The sequence below is a fragment of the Anguilla rostrata genome, chromosome 2, assembly GCF_018555375.3.
Source record: "Anguilla rostrata isolate EN2019 chromosome 2, ASM1855537v3, whole genome shotgun sequence".
In the NCBI taxonomy this organism is placed as follows: domain Eukaryota; kingdom Metazoa; phylum Chordata; class Actinopteri; order Anguilliformes; family Anguillidae; genus Anguilla; species Anguilla rostrata.
In genome coordinates, this window is record NC_057934.1 from 38,024,459 (window position 1) to 38,044,504 (window position 20,046).

General features: G+C 41.3%; 1 protein-coding gene across 2 annotated transcripts in view; it reads left to right on the forward strand.

The window, feature by feature from the left end:
- The window catches only part of LOC135247960 (tumor necrosis factor receptor superfamily member 16-like), a 44,984-nt gene that overhangs the window by 17,581 nt on the left and 7,357 nt on the right, over window positions 1–20,046 (forward strand). For both annotated transcript variants that reach the window (XM_064321988.1, XM_064321987.1), the window contains exons 3-5: window positions 4,111–4,473; window positions 14,758–14,989; window positions 16,281–16,456. In XM_064321988.1, the coding sequence (XP_064178058.1) occupies window positions 4,111–4,473; window positions 14,758–14,989; window positions 16,281–16,456 (771 nt within the window). The remainder of the gene's footprint in view (window positions 1–4,110; window positions 4,474–14,757; window positions 14,990–16,280; window positions 16,457–20,046) is intronic.

The following is a 20,046-nucleotide window of genomic DNA, read 5'->3' on the forward strand; positions in this document are numbered from 1 at the left end:
CTTATGGGAATTTGTAAACTATCAATTGTCTCAAGGATTTTGGGAGACCAAACAGTGGTTTCACTTGACACCTAAGTTGTGTTGAGGCTTAGGAAACTTAATGAAATCAGTACTTACAATTCATAGAGCTGTCTTCACTTAAGATATGCAACTGGACGCAGAGGCTTTGCTTATTCCATGTTATTAACCCCCTAGAAAGCTGCTGGTTGCCGGGAAGTGCAGAGCTGTCAACCCTTACAAAAACAGTTAATATGCCTTTAGTACACTTTTTCTTAACAAAATCCCAGGTAGTGTACTAGTGTAGAGTCCACTTTCACTTTGCTTTTCAGAAGTAAACTTCTTTTAAACATGGTTTTAAAATACTTAAAGTATACCACTTTAGGATTCAATGTTTAGAATACATGGTCTACATATTCTAGAAAATATTTAGGTGTAATTAAAATGGTGAATTTAGTTTTTTTATAAAGTTTTTGAAATATAATTAAAAAAATAAACTTGATGGACTCAAATAGCTTATACATTTAAATATTAATTTTATGTACTGCCTTTTTGTAAGGGAACACTGAAAGTGAGACTGGTAGGGCTATGCTACTGTTAGTGATTGACCTAAGATCTGTTCATAAGGTTGCATAAACATAACATGTCATGTCTTGGAAATGTATATTGCTTGATCAACTCATTATCATGTCTTTATCTAAAGGGTGTGCGCAATCGTGGAAGATTCTTCCTGGAGCCTGCCTCCGTCTCTACGCAATTAGAGGAATCTCGTGAGGAAATAAATTGGTTGTAGTCTGTAGTCATAAATTGTGGCCTCTATTTGTTGCAGTTTTAATTGTGATTTTCGTGAAACGTGTTTTGACAAGTTTTTAAGATATGTGAGTGAAAACCTTCACAAATTGAGCCCCAGGTCACAGTCCACTTGTGTGCTCACGCCTGTGAAAGGGAACGGGGGACGTCAGCCGTTAAGGAGCTCCTCCTTGTTGTTGTGCCACAAAGTGTAAACGCGGATAACACCTAGAGCTGCCCTGGCCCTCGTCTCCTCCGAGCATCTCACCACTGCTGCTGGCCTCGTGGCGACACACTTCTGCTCTCAAAAACCCGGGAGGGCTCTGCAGCTGTTAAAAACATAAGTTTTGTTTTTCAAAACACCAGTCGCCCTTCTACCCACTCACACCCACCCATCCCACAGCCTCAGGTCTGATTGCTGATCAAAGACACTTGCCCTGAGGGCACTGACCTGTTTGACTACAAGATATACGAGACAAAACTCAGCGACCATCCTCTGAAAATGCAACAGCTATTTTCCTGATTTTCTACTTGTTTCTTCTGCTGTAGGTCAAAAGTCAGGCAGCGCGTGACATTCTGAGTTTTATGAGATTTAGAGCTCTTTGCATGCTTGTTCAAAGAGAGACTGACTTATATCTTTACAAGCAATGGGAGAATATACCATGTATTATTAAGTCATCCAATGCCCAAATATCAAAGCAGAACTTCCGGCACCATAGCACCTTGCTGCTCCTTTTCCTTTTCTCCTGTGATTTTTTATTACTGTAAATAATTTGCGTTGACTAGCCTCCTAGCTTTAGACATAAGCCGCGTTTCCACCAAAATTACTTTACCAGGAACTAAAAGGTTCCTTCAGCCAATGGTTGTCTGCGTTTCCACCGGGGTCTAAAGTACCGCGAAGATTAGGCAAATTAGCCCACTGACGTATGAAAAAGCAACGTTGTCGTCGGTCCGTCTGTCATATGATTTCTTCCGTAACCCCATACTACCACCGAAGTAGCCTACATTATTTTCTAATAACCGGGACAGCCCGGAAGGGTTTATTCCACTTATACAACGGTTTACCAACAATGACTATATATGGTTACTTTTGTATTTATTGATTTTCATATATCCTCTCAAACACATTCATTATGTTTTTATGCGAACATTCGCTTTCATGTCTTGACATCCGAAGCGACAGAATGCATTCACATTTATATGTATAACTGGCAACAACAGCAGAAAACATGCACACGTTGTAAACAATTTGCTGTTTGATTACTTTCTCGTCGTCAATTCCATATAGGCTAATGGCAAAATGACAAGAATAGAACGAAAACTCGGATTTGCGTGAAAATGTAAATTAGTAGTGGTACAGCCACCGTTTGCTTTCCTTCGAAGTTACTGCTAGCCGAGCAGCGAAGTGTGCCCTCCAGATGCGAACCATGCACCATAAATTAGTCCATAGTCTTCCTGGTCTTTTCGTGGAATTGAAAAATGGCAGTACAATTGAGTAAAATTACGGCAGTCTGAAAAAGCTAAAGGGAAGATTACTAGAATTAACCTGTTATTTTACCCGGATAAAAAGTGCGGATGGTGATTTCCAGTTTGCTTGTACTGTATCACCAATGTTAATTATGCAGAACTACCGCATACCTCACATAAATGTATCAAACGTTTTGAGTCAATTACAACGGGCTAACAAAGAAAATCCGGACGAAAATATTCAGCAACCGAATTAATCCGTTTGAATGTTTTGGTAGCCTACGTAATATGCTGTCCCAGCACGAATGCTTAGTATTTTATAAAACGAATACTAAAGCAAGAAAAGAACAGAAGAGCACACGTTATAATTCCAAGACGTTGGCAGGCTATAACGAAAACTAGGCTACTGCGCCGCATAACGTACAAGTTTGATTTGAAGTTATTATGAAAATAAATTGGTTTGCCGCTTCATATTTTCAAACATGGCGGGTAATGGCGGAAAATAAATACAACACAAATGCTGCGAGTACTCGACCAATCAGAAATGTTCAGCGCTGCAAGCTCCACCCAAAAGGTTCCTGTACTTTCGGAAAGTACTACCCCCTGAGCAGGAACGTTTTGGGGGGTAAAACAAAGCCCCCAGAACTAAATTTAGACCCTAGTTCCTGCGGTGGAAACGCACTGAGTTCCTCAAAAGGTTCCTAGTTCCGGGGTATAGTTCCTGCGGTGGAAACGCGGCTATAGACAATCAAACACGGAAGGTCTTTTAGAAGGCAATTCCTTAAGCTGCCCTCTAGACATAAAACCATACATCCACACATCAAACACACATACCACCCATTATGTATATATTTTTTTATTCCTATGTTGATCTTGTTCTTTCTGTCATTGTCTCTGTGTCAACATATTAGATGGGTTTATATGGTACATAATTTTGTACAGTTTCAGAAAACATTGTATGTTACGCTCCTGGTTAGATGCAATGTATTCTCTCTCCTGTGATCATATTTCCTGTCAGTCAGGCCTAAATAGGTATGTTTGCAGCTCAGAAACACATACATGCCTTGGGAAAATCATAGCATATCACACAGAGAACAGGAATCTAGCCATGCATAGTTTGCCTGATGTTCTTTCTGTTTTTCATAATAATTTTTCATAGTTTTATGGGTACCAGTCGACTCTGATAGAGGCATAGAGATAAGTGTCATCTTACATGGTGGACAGACCCCTGAACTTTAACAAGATTCTGCCTTGTAAATGTAAGCCTTTGCAAGCCAGCATTCTGAGAAGGTTTTGGTCATGAGTGGGGCCATTGCCTGATTGCTCCATGCTGACTAAAGTGGAATACAGGAATTGGTTTTGTTGGTCATTTGTTGCTCAAATGAACAAGGTCAACATGCCACATGATGTCATTTGGCAGCAATCCATGGAGTGTAGATTGTACTTGCGTGTCCTGTGTAGGCCCAACATGTACTGAAAACCAGGGGAAGATGCTTACAGTGGTGTAAAATTCCTGTCTACTGTGGTATCCTAAGCACCCCCCCAACACAAAGAAACATATCCCAACCACTATAACTACTCACAGAAATGGGCCTTCTGCATAATTTAGTGTGTTTCCTATTATATCCAAACCTAATTCCATAAGAACATGCAATATTGATAGCTTATTTTGTACCGCTTAGATTTCCTTCCCAGAGAATAACTTACTACTTGTATTATTCATAAAATCCAACACTTGTGCTCTTTTGATCTGAAAACTTTTTGACAATTAAACCAAAGTCTCTGTTATAAAGAGTGATACTATACAAGTATAAGGAACCCTAACTCTCAGCCTATTTCCTTTCTCTGACAACATAGGTGAGACCTTCTCCGACATCTACAGCCACACGGAGTCCTGCCAGCCCTGCACGCAGTGCATTGGCATGTTGCGCATGCAGACTCCCTGCACCGACAGCAACGATGCTATTTGCATGTGCGACTATGGCTACTTCATGAACAGGGCGACTGGGAGTTGCGAAGAGTGCACCTTGTGCCCGGAGGGTGAGGGCATGGTGGTGCGTTGTGAGCATGATCGTGACACCATCTGCGAGGATTGCCCAGAGGGAACCTACTCGGACCAGGAGAGCTCATTGGACCCCTGCCTCCCGTGTGGCACCTGCGAAGATAGCCTGGAGATCGAGCTGCAACAGTGCACCTCCATCAGTGACACAGTCTGCAAAGGTGAGGCTCATCCAGGCCCTGAATGCAGATGTTTAACATACATCACAGAGACCCCTCTGCACAAGTACTATTCCTGTAGCATGCATGGATTTCAGTAGGGTAGATGTGCAAAGGAGAACAGGTAATTTAGGACCCTTTGGTCAAAAGGCAGTCTAAGAAGAAGCACTGTTGTCTGGGTATAAGCTCTCAATTAGCAAATCCACCTGTGTGGTTAGGGGCCTGCTCTGTGTCTAATGGTGCATTTATGGAGATTGACACAGTAAATCAGCATCCTCAATTACTGCTACTTAATCTAATCTGGAGAGGATCTGTGTATGCATCATTGTCAGAGCCAAGTAGGGTCAGAAAAGTGACATTCCACACTGTGTAGTCAGTGATGATCTCTTCTCTCTGTGCCCAGATTAGATAGGCCCTATTGTAAAGTAATAAGAAAGCGGGTCCATTGAACAGCATCGGTCAGGCGGGCATCGTCGTAGGCAAAAGAAGAAAGCGGGTCAAGAACTAAAAGAGTCTTTTGTCTCTCCCATAAACCATCAGTGCACACAGTCCCTCAGCCCTCAGGGCAGTAGAATTATGAGTGGGTTGGAAGAGTTGCGAAGAGAAGAATTCACTGGACAGAGCTTGGAATATCATCATTATTTCGCATGACAGAGCACAGTTTGTGCTTGCCACTAGGCACGTGTGTCTGAGGGCTAGTTTCTGTGCACATACAGTATGCCTGTATGCTGTATGGATCAGAAGATCACTCAGAACATCCCAGCCTCCAGGGCTGCAGATGGAACAGCTTGTGTGTTTAGGTGCTACGTTGGAGCAAGACATGCATGGCTGCGATTTTCATTGCAAACCGGGTTCGCTTTGTTAACCTGTGAGCGCAATAAGAATTGCACCGATCATAAAAGTAAATATATGTGGTGCTACCTCCCCATGTATACCACCATGCTGTGTTTGTGGTCCAAGGATGGCCACAGTCAGTGGTTAGTTGATTGGCCCAAAGGGGACTGGGAGGGGATGTTTGGGAGGGAGGAGGGGGTCATAGTAAATCATAGTAAGCTGTGAGACCGGATGATCAGGGTTTCACAGCATGTGTTTTACAGATTCAAGATGAATCACACTTTGACCACAATTGAATTTTCAGGAAGGATCTTGCTTCAACAAAATGTGCAAGCGTTCATTTTGGATGTCATTGTTCTTTTTTAAATGACATAGATTAATAAGATATTCAATGCAAAATAACATGTAGTTTAATACATCCATATACTGGCCAGATGCCACTATTCATGCAGATATAGTTGTATGTACAGCTTAAAGGTTGTGCACACAAGAGTCAAAAACTATGACAAAAATGATGAGCCATCTTAGGGTTGTATAACAAGTATAATTGACAATCAATTTTGTAGCTATTTTTTAGCAGCTCAAGAACAAGTTTACATTTTAGCATTGGGATGATGTCATACAATGAAAACTGTTAGTGATCCATTTACATTTTACATTTTCAACAACAGATATTTTATTGTATGTCATAATTAGAACAAGATGCATTTCAAAAAAATAATCATATTCCATACCTTGCCCATGATTTGTTTAATCTCTTACCATGTATTTATGGTGTTTCAGTGTTGACGATAACTTGTGATTAAGACCAGAAAAATACAGTGTTCTGCTAATAAATACATTTAAAGTATTATTAATTAATTTATCCAAAGAAATCTGATTTCTTTATGTTACAAGAGAGATCAATACCTAGTATTAAGAGAGGAAATATATTTTCCATAACACACAGCTGCCCCGATACAACAACTGTACTGTAGATGAATAAATAGCAGACTAAACGAAGCAAGAAATGTGGGTTGTATGGCCATGAAGATCTCAACTGAAGATTCATTTATCCAAGAAAGCGAAAGGTCATCACTAGTGATTAGCTCCCACGCCCGTGCCAACCACTGATCTGAGCCAGGGGCAGAGGTCATCAGGGGCCCGCCGTCCGAGGGATGTCTGGGAGGGTGTATCGGTGTGGAGCACCAGGAGGAATTTAAATGGAGCAACAAAAAAATAATCCCTTCAGAAATGGAGATCTGAGAGGCTGCTGGTTCAAATTTTGACCTTGCTAAGTTGAGGTCTTGAGATGAAATGAAAACAATCCATCCTCACAACTCTCAGGTCAGATAGGTAACCATGTATTTACAAGAGCACACTGACAGCAGGAGTGTGAACATAAATCTTAAACACAGGAAGTTTTTTGTGATGGGAGCAGATGTGGCATGAAATTGGCGCACAATTCGATTATCAGGGTTTGTTTTTCGGGATCGCAGCTGTGTGCCTGGTGTTTCCGGCGTCTTGTATTTTCACCCAGTCAGAGAAGAAGAGCGGGACATTCTGATGATGTAAAGACATTGAGAGGTATAGGGACTCAAACTGTGTAAATGCAAGCTCCCATTCCTTGGAAGAACAGCAAAGTTCTCCCTGAGAACAACAAGGTGCTACCCCCATGGGTTGGTTGCTTGCCAGGACTGGGCACAACATATATACAGATGGCAATCACAAATTAATGGTATAAGTGAATGCTTGTTTAATTGCCCTTTGAAGATATTTTCTGAAGGACTCAAGATCAAGCATGTTTTGTTCATCCTTGACCCTGCCCCCATACACACATCCGTAAACCCCCAATTGTCCCTCTGCTCTCTGCCCCTAGTCTGGCTTGCTCAGACCCAGATGTCTCCATTCCAGGGTGAGCAGAGAGAGAGAACTCTCCTCAAAAGGTCCTTTGGGCTTTTCCTGTGGTTGACAGACCATGGTCTTAACTCCAAGGACTGGCTTCCCCTGGATGCAAATGCTTCAGGGTAATAGGTTGAGGTTGATGTGATGTGTTATAGGATGTGACAGGTGACCCAGGCCAAGAGCACATGCTGACTCCCTGCTCATGAAGGTCAAATGGAGTTCAGTGGGTGGTCAGTTTTTCTAGTCACTGGGCTCTTAGATAAATGTTCCATCCCCATGTTTAGGTGGACTTAGCACCTGACACACAGTTGCTGATGAACTGGAGATGCATTGCTGATGTATTACACAATTGACACTTTCATGAAATAGTATGTGTATGAAGTTAAAGGCAAGACAGACTTCACATTTATGGTTACTGTGACACAGTTTGTCTTGGATGACTCGCATCAAGCAAGGGTGAGCATGTTCAGTCACTAGATCCTCATTTAAACCAAATGCATTTGCATATACATGAGTGACCTTGTTTAACATTCCAGTATCACTGTTGTAACCAAGGGTTTAGTAAGTAGTCAGTGATCACATGAATGAACATAATACTCAAGGAGTCAGAGCTAGGAAGACCATTCTTTATGTGTGTGTGTGGGTGGGTGGGTGGGTGTGTGTGTGTGGATGGGTGGGTGCGTACAGATCATCGTATTTCTTTATGGAGGGCAACCGTTGACAGCCCATGTTCTTTAGATTTGTCAGTGCCATAGCTGACCTTCTTTATGAACTTGCTGCTCCCTCTGTAGCACAATGTAAGCCTTGTGGTGCGGTTGTGGACAGTGCCATGGTTTGATGTTGGAATGCCTAGATGGCTATTTCTCATGCAGCATCTCTTTTTTGATTCCCTGGTAAATCAAAGAATTGTGTTCTCGAGGCAGTTGTTCAGAATATGCAACAGTCTGCAATCTTGTGGAATTTGCCCCTTTTAACACCCAACATTCCAGGGGCATTCCTGGCGTACTGTACAGCACTGTACCGGCCATGGGTGATGGCAAAAGTTATGCCAGCACTCGTGTCTCCCATTCATGGCCAATTTTCCGGTTGTAAATTCTTTGTTCATTTCTTATGGGTGCCACTGTATGCTGGGGCTTGTTCTCCACTCCATTCCCATTTTGTCCTGTGCATGCTGAACTGAGGAGGGACTCGGGGTACATTTACTCAATCCGGGTGAACAAATACGATTTATTTTCCAATGAGGAACAACAGACTTCCCGTTTTCTATCACCCGTTGTGCAATCAGGCATCCTTACTAGGCATTCACGTTTTACGTATTACTCATAACATCTCAAATATGGCTATTCTGAACTCCTGACATTCACATTCATGTTGGCTTCCTTGAAAGGTCATTTGCTTTTCTGTGACTTCTGTTGATGCATGTTTGGAGTAGGCTTTTCATGGCCTCCCATACTTTGGGGTCATTGTTGGTTGTTCTTTCTTATTAGCAACTGATTAACGGGAAACTGGAGAGCATTCTAAAAATATTAGGTTAAATGTTCCAGCGTGCTTTTGGAAGTGATCCACATGGAATTTTCTATGCTTTGTTTATCTTTTCTTGACCTTCATAAGTTTAAAAAGAATACGTGCATCTGCGCTGAGATCATATATCAGTACAGCCACGCAGCTGGTCCACCTGGTACATATTCTATTCTACACTGAGGCCCTCAACAGAGGTTATTTGTGTCTTGATGGTTTCTCAAGGGGTCCCTTGTGTAACAGTCTTTATTATTGAGTTCTAATCTAATTTAGAAATTCACTTCCATTTGTTTGAGGCACCAGAAATACACACATCTCTTGGGAATTTGTTTACTAACTGCCCGCCACTGGTTGAGTCGAGTCTGAGTTTGTAATGGGGTCTGTTTTGTGAGGTTGTGAAGTTACAGCAGAGGAAGAGAGACGAGAGAGAGAGAGGTAGGAGGAGAGATACAGAGAGACAGCAGAGGCACCGGATCAATAAAAGCGATAGGGTTTCTCCTCCGTGCTCTCCGGTTTCTCTGGGTGACCTCTGCCTGGCGCTGATCACATTCTGCCGCAGAGCGCTCACTTTGACAGAGCCTCGGGTGCACCCCCCACCCTCTACTGCAATTCCATCTTCACTGCCTCTCCTCCATCCCTCCGTTCTTCCACCTGACAAAGCCCAGTCCCCTCTGCAGCGTTCTCCACAAACGTCAGCTCAGCAACAAAGGGAGCCTTGAGTCCCTTAACTTGTCATTATTCCAGCCAATCTGGTTTGAGGTTGGATAGGCAAACAGTCAGTGTGAAGGTTGATCGTATTTAATAACATTATGCTAACCCTATAGAATTATTATTTTTTAGTTCTTGTTATACAAATATTTTCAGGAAAATGGCTGCATTATTGCAGAAGCTCACTAAGATAATTGACTTAAATTTACAAGCCTTTTTTTGTTTCAGTTGTTTTTAAACTTTTTCTTCAAATGGGTGTGTTGTCCTGTGCGGATGGCCTAGAGATAAACCGCATTCACCTTGTGTTTGATCAATAGCATCAGGCTGCTATTTGCTGGTTTGTGCCCCAGCAGGCCATATTCAATGGAGAAGTTTGATGGCCAGCCAAAAAACAAAATGTGCTAATGTATGTACCACGTGGGTTAAGTACCCAGAACACATACTTTGCACATACTAAAATATTTCTTGAGGTACCTGATGAAATACAAATTGCCATGTGCTATAATGTAAGGGTCTTGCTGAGATGATTGATATGTATCACATACATATTTAATGAGTGTAAGTGAATTTTAAACACAGTGTAGACATGAATCAGCCTGTGGCAGGAGCAGTGGGGTTCAGGGTCCCAAACCATAATGACAGGTCATAAAACACACTCCATGCCAGCAGGAAAATGTTTTTCCTGTAACCCTAAATCCATTAGTCAGGTCTGATTGCACTGTATAATCTTTAAGTGGATGGAACACCTGTTGGTTGCAGTCTGTTAGGATCTGAAATTACAGTGGAATGTGGAATGGCTTCAGAGGTTCGCGCCAGACACAAATACACACAAGCATACGTCCTGAAATGTCTGATTCTGTCTCTGTGTGATATCACTGCTCATGGGGTAAAACACCCCTGAATCTTAGATTTATGTCTTTTTTATTGTTGTTCTACTTGAAATATATTATTAAGTTCTTCCTGTCTGACACCTTTCAAGTAATAAACCCTTGCTCTTGGAGTATAATAATAAACACTGAAATTCACAAAACAGCTCAAACTGCTGTAACAGTAAATGTCATGATTAATCTGTTGAATCACTTCAGATTGTGTTGGCAACACTAGTAATCATTACACTTTTGGTTTCTGTACCAATACAATAGTGGAGGTACTATTTATACTGAAAGCAATAAGCCAAAAAAAAAAAATACCTCAACCACTTGGTACATATCCCAAAATATGCATGTACACTGTTGAAGCATTGTTGTGCATGACTGTTGTCGTAATTGCTGATGTATGCAAGTACTTGTGCAAGTGCTTGTGTGAGTGTGTGCTGTGTGTGTGAAACATTGATATTCTACCACCAGCTAGAGCATGCTTTCCCTCTATGGTGTCTGGCTGATTACAACAGCCAGCACAAAGGATGTGTTCATAGTTTAATGTGGTTGCATGGGTCACAAGTGCTCTGTGCAGACAAAAACATGCACACACAAACACACGCATGCACACATTCACACATTCTGTTAAATGATGGCATGTTTGACACATTTTGCTGAAATATAAATAAAGACTAATGCAGACCATTACCTTGAGTCAATAAATGAAATCTGGAATCTGTACATTTTTGCCCTTGAACTTGACAGACCTTATAAAGGTAAAATGTCAATAAGTGCTTCAGTACCAATGAGGCAGCACGGTTCCTTTTGAGAGGAACATGGGCCAGATATACAAAAAATCTCTCCAAACAATTACACTGTCATTATATCAAGTAAATCAATGAGTAAAGTCTAGAAAAATGAATTTATCTGATCTAGAAAATGTCTTCCATCTTAAACGTTAGCAGTGAGTTTCAATGGGTGGGGGAGAGTTACATTGTGCTCAATCCATTTAATTTAGCATAATTACTCCTGCTAATCGCAGCACTTTATAGCAGTGTTTCCGTTCACTTTCTCCCACACTAGCCCACATTTCATCCACATTGCAAAGAAAAAGAGAAAGAGAGTGGGGCTGGACAGGAGGACAGATGGAAGAGGGAGAGAGAAAGAGAGAGAGAAATGGAGTAATGGAGGGAATAGAGGTCTAAAGAAGAGCTGTAATCAGAGAGAATGGGACAGAGCAAGATGCAGAGAACGATAATGAGGGAGACAAAAAGGGCAACAGAGAGTAAGAGAGATGTAATAATGAGATAGAGACGGAGAGTATCGAACAAGAGGGAGAGACATTGAGAAATCGAAACATAGCGACTGTTTGTGCTTGACAAAGGAAGCCTCTGTCAGTCCACGACATCTGGTTTTGACCCTTCCCACCACTACCACCACAGGCCTTCAGTTTGTGGGGGTAAAAAGAGCCTTGGGGTGAAAAGTTCTACGGGGGCTGGGGTGGACTGCGACAAGGGGGGCTGAGGGAAAGCGTTGAAAGTCTCTGTAAGAGGGATTTGGTGGTGTAGGTGAAGTGCAAACTGATATTCAAAATAATTTGAGAAAGGCCAGAACAGCAGTAATAAAAACAAACACGCCCCTTAATAAACACTTTATAGGGCTCGATCTGTAAACGTAAAGCACATTGTGGAGTTCTGAATTTAACAATAAAACAAACTTAAGTGTACAGGTGCTTTAGGTTTATTTTGGTCGTAAGACGCCTGTCGGCTTTTATAGCCAGTTTTATAAGCATCAGGCTACAATTAGCATCAAAGGCAACTGTTGGACAGAGAATGCAACTCCTTTAGAGAATGCCTCTCTGCCACTACTGTGCTGCTATTGATATGAAGTCATTTCAGTACATATCATGAAAGTTAAAAAAATTAAAAGTTTATACAGTATATACTATACTGTAAAAAAAAATTGTCCAAGTTTATATATACGAAGATTACATATTTATTTAGCAGATGCCCAAGGTCACTAACAATGTGTTGTTACCATACACACAATGTAATCCATTTATACGGCTGTATTTCTTTTTAAATTGTATAATAAATCCATTATGGTCCGGCCCTAAATACACTTCTCTGATCATTATACCACTTGTTCCAGGAATCTGCTAACAGAGTGTGTGGCTATTCTTGCTACTAGCACCAGATGTTGTTTATAAATGCATTGTCATTTTATAATTTTACAGTTTTGCCACTTAGTGCTGCCTCTGTAATGCAAAGAACAAAAAAGCTTTCCTGGCAAATGGGTGTACAACTGTACAAATGGTCCTTCACTGTTTCTCTTCCTGTTTCTGCTCAAAGAAGCACTGGGATGGCATCGCCCGATTAGCAGTATAGCAGGAAACATTCAGCCCAGCCTGCTGGCTGTGGTGGTACAGAGAGCAAGGGGCTGACTCAGCAGCATGCACAGAAAAAAGCACTTGACTTCAGCTCCAGGCTCATTTAACACCAGGCAGAGGTACTGTAGGTGATTCACCACCTCTTTACCTGCTGCAGTCAGAAAGGCCACCTGGCTCATCGGCTCAAAGACAGATGCAACAGGCTTTGGCTTGTTTTCAATTAACTTTGTCCTTCACTTTGACTTTCTAGGAAATTCAAGTATTTTACTTTTTCTTCGCAAACTTGGCGGTAAGTTAGTTTTAGTGATCGCCTCACTGTGTTGCTAAAATGCTTTTATTTGTAAGGCAAATTTAAGGAAAAGTGTTGACTGAATCACAGTAATAGTGTTCATGAGTGTGTGCTTATGGAAGTGCATATACTTCTATATTCTATATGTGTTCTGTGTATAAAATATGTTTTCTTTGTTTTTAAAGATGTATCTTTAGTATGTGATTTCTTCCTTGGGTAGAGCTTGCTCTATCAATGCAAAGGAAACTATGAATGCTACATCCTAAGTGGAGCTACAGGATCTTTCTGGGGATGCATTTAATGCATTAAAACCATTTCCTGTATTAAAGAACAGACGGGCCTACCAGCAACAACATCCATGTTGCATGAGGAGGGTATATGTCACTTCAAATTCTTCTGATTGCCGATTTTGTTTCCTAGAAGAACTGCTGAACTTCCCCATCTATTCTAAACAAGCTTTCATCTGGACTCTCACCACATCACTTTCAGGATGTCTAAATGGCTCCTCCGTCCCCTCCCTCCCCACAGTCATGGTTCTCCAGAGGTCTAAAGTGTACCTGAAAGTCATTATTTCCTGCCACTGATATAAGCAAATGTAAATTTTGGAAAGGTTTCAGCATCCTCACTTAGAGTGAACCATAAGATGCTTGCTGATATAGCGGTGATGTCATGGAAAATGCCCAGGCTCTCGCAGTGCTCGAGGCATGTCAGGTATGGAAACTGACTTGCGTTCCAGTTCCCTCTATCCACTCCTGGGCTTGAGTGCCCGCTCTAAACCCAGCTCCATATGTGCTAATGAACAGCAGGCTGAGAACTGGGGTCATGCCTGGGGGGTTATTCCATCATGTGCAAACAGGCTTATTCCCCCTGTGTCTGCAGGGCCTGTTCCCATGGGCAGCTCTTCAAAGGGGAGAATTGGAGGATGGCTGGGGAAAAAAAAAAAATCCATCCTTCCATCTGCCACCAGCCTGAGTGCACTAGCTCTGTAAAGTCACCCTAGGGCTAGGAGTGTGCTATCGTGGACTCTTCCATTACCCCTGTGAATTTTGGCACCTCAGACCTGATCTGTGTCAGCGCAACGCTACGGCTACAGGATTTCAGTGGGGTCCTCCAGACTCCAGAGTTTATTCTGATTTAATATGGCTTAAGTGTGGAGGAAACAGGCAGATTTTACTTGAGCACCAAAATCATGATTAGTAAAATTGTGAAAACATGAGGTACGGTTAAACTCCTGAGCCTCCTGCACGATGGAGTTCCCTAGTTCTGGTTCCACCATCAAATTAGTGGTACAGTGCAGCTGGGATCTGTGCCATGTTCTCATGTTCTGCTCTGAGGTTCTTGCATACATTTTTATAGGCATTTAGCAGACGCTCTTATCCAGAACGGGATACATTGTATCCAGTTATACAGCTGGATATATACTGGAGCAATGCAGGTTAAGTACCTTGCTCAAGGATACACTGGCAGTGTCCTACTGGGGAATCGAACCTGCGACCTTTAGGTTACAAGACCAACTCCTTAGCCATTATACTACACTGCCGCCCATGATGAAGGGCTCTCAGACAGGAGACAGACTTGACAGTGTAGCAGACTAAACTTTGCTGACTAAGCTTTGCTGAACCTGAACTACAATTTAGTTATGAATAACTAGACCTTGTTATTATATTGCCACCCCTCATTCAGGGGTTACAGGTTTTCACAATATTAAACAATACTGGTACTGGTATGCAAATCCATTTGTTTACAGAGATGAATAATGACACTACCACAGCTTCCTTCTCATACATATTTTATGACTTCTCCCACAGAATTAAACCCCCGCTTTGCTTCAGTGTCACCGCCGCCTTCACTGAGTCCCTCACCGGCTGCCTTCACAGACGCTCTCCTGCCCGTGTCCCCCACTGAGGGCGGAGCCCCCACCACCAAATCCAGCTTCCCAGAGTTCATTGGTCATGGGCTCAATGAGAAGCTCATACCCATCTACTGCTCCATCCTGGCTGCTGTGGTCCTGGGTGTCCTGGCCTTCATCATTTTCAAGAGGTGAGGAACATAGCCGCAGAGGTGGGACACAAAAATTCTGGGAAGTTCTATCTATAGGATCTGATATTGCATATTTGTCACACTGAATAGTTTCAGATATTTGGACAAAAAGTAATATTACATAAAGGGAACGTGCGTATACACAAAACACATTTTTTCATATTATTATTTCATTTATCCAATGAAAAAGGTTCATCAAACACCCATATCACCCACATTAAACAGTAATATATATATATAGCATGGTTTTCCACCATTGTTCCATTTCTGAAGCCTGAAGTTTCCAATTTAATGGAAATGATTTTCTTATTTTCTGCGTGTTATTTTCACAGAATGCTCAATTACTATGGTGATATCAAGTGTTCAGGCACATATTACATTTTAAGACGTTGTAAATTGCTTTTCATTGAAGAATATAATCAAAACAATTCTGAAAATAAAAGAGGAGCAGTATTATGCTTGACAAAGTGGGTATTGATACAAGAAAAATAGTCAAGACATTCATTGGTTCAAGAAAAACATCATCTGATTCCAGGTTCCTGAATGTACTGTAATACAGTTGTATCTTTACTCACATACCTTTTTACCTACCCACCCAAAGGCACTATATGCTTGGTCCTCTGTGTTTAAAAGAAAATCAACATTGTGTAGACTGCTTTATGCCCTATATACTGTCCTATTAATATATGGCTGGTTCGGTTGTCTTGTCTACATAAAAAGGCTGTTGAAATCAAACTCATTCTGTTTTGATAGAACAGTTGGGTGAGAAGCACAGCCTGGGGCAATAGGGACTGGGACCAGGAGCATGGTTATGAAATATTCAGGCACTTTGTTGAAGGACATCTTTCACTACATAAACATTGAATTGAACAGTGGAAATGCATTCATGAGGGGTCACAGCATTCAAAAAGAACTGTCTGATATATCACTGACTCTAGCCACCACTCAAAAGCAAGCATGGCATGCAGTTAATAGTCTTTGTCTAAATGGTTAAATGGATGGTTAACTATTTTAAATGATCAGACGAGCACCGGTGGCTCCTGACAGCCTAAATTCTGAGCTGCTCATTTTGACTCAGTAGGACAGAAGTAGGTGTGGCGGCACACTATGTGGAATACAAACAGACTTGTTTCCCCAAGCGTGTGACTTATGCAGTCAAAGATCAGCGGTTCATTCATGATGAGACCTGCGCAGTGTGGGTGGGGTAGCCCTTGGTGTTGTGTTTTTTTAGGCAGTGGCAGACTTTAAAAACCTTGCCTCTGCGCCATCTCTCCATTCACACGAGAAACAGGTGGAACAGTTACAAGCAGAACAAGCAGGGCGCCAACAACCGCACTGTGAACCAGACTCCGTCGCCGGAAGGGGAGAAGCTGCACAGCGACAGTGGCATTTCCGTGGACACCCAAAGTCTACAGGAGCAGCAACAGCAGCAGCAGCAGCAGCAGCAGCAGACGCAGGCACAGACAGGTAAACACTCTCGCGTTATATCTCAGGCCACAATGTACCACGCAAACAGGCCGGGGCTTGCTGCGGAAACTCAACTTTAACAACATGTCACTCCTTATTGAGTTTGTCTTTAAAAAAATATGCCACAGATTACAACTAAGCAAACACCTGAGCTGAGCTGATTGAGCTGATTTCTATCATTCACTTATGTGATATGGAGCATCGCGTAGTTCTGGCAGTCGGATCAGCGCTCGGCGAATCAGTGATGGCTAGCTGAGTGAGTTCGTAATCACAGTACATTCCTAACAGGGCGGTACTTAGCACAAGTCAGCTCCTCTATACTCAGTTGGTGTACCCTGTGTAGTGTGGCAGTGCGCTTTAAAATCCTCCCAGCGCCACTCCCATCCCCAGAGTCAAAATTTGCATTACCATTCCTATGGCTAAAAGTTGCATGTGAACTCAGATCCTGAGGAGTGCTAAGGAAAGTTGCATTTGCTGCATCATATAGTTAAAAAACGCTTTGCTGCTGGATCGTTCTGGGTACCCTCTAGAGGTAACTGCTGGCTTCTCGGCACTTATCCACGCGGCTGCGTGGTTGGCGGGAGACTCATAACAAGCATGCACCCAACTATGAACGTATTGCTTTAAATTGCAGTCAATAAATTCCTACTGAGTGATGAGTGTCCTGACAGATGTACAGTAAGTGCTGCTTGGAGTTTGACTGGAGACTTCAAACGAATATAGCCAAACAGAAACTGGGCATTGTGGGAAATACATGCAGTATGAAGAAGTGATATGGTCCTGGGATTGTACAAATTTAACATTACTCAGAGCAGAATTTCACTATTACATATTTAAGGCAAGTATGTGGCTTACGTACACTGTTGCTGTTGTGGTGAAAGGACTGTACCAACACAAGATGTACCACAATGTCCAATATGCATGTTGTATTTACTAAATGGGTATCAAATATGTGTATGAACGTTTTTCTGACAAAATATGACCCTGGATCAATTGTTCAAATGAATGAATTAACAAATGACAATTTGTTCTAATTAATTAATTAACTAATTAATTAGATATTTGATACATTTATAATTTTATAAGTTCCCCTCAAAATCAATTCTTTAAAAATTAGGAAATTGTGAATGCACTGTGGAACTCTGGAGCTTGGGCTCCTTGGCATACTGCAAATATAAGTCATAAGAGGCTCTTGGTTTACATACATATTAAAGCCTGCTCTTGTAGAGGAAGGGGCTTCTCGAGCATCGGTGCTGTATTCATTCCACTTGTGGTGAGATAGCTGATACCACAACCTGTCGGCACATCTCAGGCCCTGATGGAAGCATGGCTGATATCATATTTTAACAGGGATAGCTTATAGAAGGTCCTTAACCCTTTAATAAGATCAATTACAGGGTAATTAGGGTAGAGAAAAATGCTTTTCCTTGTGGTTTTGATTTATTGTGTTACATATGAAACAGTGCCATATGCACAAAATTACTTCATGATGTGCGTAGTCAGTTGAAAATGAAAGAGCCATCTTATGTTTGGAATGTTCAAAACTGATACCCAAAACTATTGCAACAATAGTTTGGCCTTAATTCCATCACGAGAATCTTAATTCTGTTTATTAGTGTGGTTCAATTATAATAAGGTTCAATTCAATGGAGAAAGCATAAACTTTGCAATATGATTATCTTTCTCTAAAAGTTTCAACCAGTGGTAAACAATCCTCTTCCTGGAGATCTACCATCCTGTAGGTTTTAATTTCAACCCTAATTTAGCGCACCTGATTTTACTAATGAGCAGCTCAACAAGATCTGAAGCTGTTGAATAGTGTGTTTTTTAGGGTTGGAGAGAAAACCTCCAGGACGGTAGATTTCACACTGTTGTAGTACCATTAAAAAACAATCAGAGACACAAAACAGTTGGTTTTGGTTAGCCTAAGGTTGAGCCTATGTCCCTGACTGTGTGTTTTCTTATTTCTCAGCCTCATAATGGCTTCCTTGACTTTAATTGGCGCAACTCTGGTCCTCATGTTGACAAACACCAGAAACAGACTCCAAAGGCAGTCAAAAGACTAGAATCAAAAAGATACTTATACCCATACTAAATAAGCAATTGCACACACCTGACTAACCAAAAACACCTGTGAAGGTATTTGACTTAAACATTATGATGCCCTGAATTGGCAGACTATTTCTAAAAAGTGCTATATTTTTTACATGATGAAACAAAAATGTATTTAAAAAATACCAGTAAGTAAAATCTTGTTGGAGTTAAGAGCTGAGGGAACTACTGATATTCTTATTGCTTCTCCAGGGGTGTATCCGGGATTCACAAGCTGTGTCTGAACTACGTTCACTACACCAAAGATCATTAAGTAGAGAAAAAGTCCATAGAATTGGGCATTTTTCCAAATGAGGCCATGATGTTATTTGAAATTCTTGCTGGATGTTGCTGAAATCACTCTAAACCATTCATATATCACAATTTACTATATTAATTTATGATTTGTGACAAATTAGCTTTTTTAAAACAAATTACAGCACTCTCCTGCACTTCTACAGTAACTGCAACAGTTTTCATGCATTTCATCATGTTAGATTAAACACCCACTAATGGAAGACATTTAAAAGGGGCCTTTAACCCCCTAACTGTGACATTTTAATCATTACAATCCTGCATATCTGACCCTTTTGGCAGGGGAGGTATGTTGGACGCATGGAAATTTGTGCGAATAAAACAAGCAGCTTGTATGTGCCATTTATATCAGATTTAAATCTTTGCCAGTTTTTTTATGCCTGTCACAATGGCCTATAATATGCCAAAATCCTGTTATATCCCATCTCTGGAGTCTGGTTACTCCCTTCTCCAATAGAGAAAGGATTTATGAGTTTCTCCCACTGGAGAACACAACCCCTTTCATTTCTCTGAAAACTATTTTAGTGTTCAGTGTACTGCATCTTCAATCACTGTATTTTTTGGTTTAGCTTGTGAATAATATCATTAATAAACCATGTTCTTAGGTTTTTTTAACAGCTGGGATGTTTTTTTTTTTGTTTTTTTTTTTTAATCTGCTTGATTACTTTGTTTATGTAAAAATGAGGGCAAAGGGAATCTGAAAGAACTTCTCTGAGATTTGAACGTAATTTCTTCATTTTTAAACAGTGCTCTACATTGTCCTTTTGCTGGCATGGCCATTTAAGCTGTTTTTGTAATATCAAGTCAGCCTCCAAAAAGACAGTTTTAATGGGGCTTTTCTTTGAGATAAATAAAGGATAAATACCAATAAAATAAAAAATAAATAGATATAGGACGGAGAATGCATTGAAATCTAATTGATGTAGGATAAAAAAAGGAATAGTATGGAGAATGCATTGACATCTAACTGATGTTGGATAATGTGGTATGTTGAAAGTTCTGGGGCTTGGATGTGTGGGTTTATAGTGAAATACTGTACTTTAAATGGTGGAACTTTGGGAATTTGAATCTGACCCACGCCAGTGCCAATTGTGGCCGGCAGCTCCACAAGGGCAGCGCACAACTGGCTTTGCGTCGCCAAAAGGAAATATGGGAGGGACAGGAGTTTGCATTGCTCTCACACT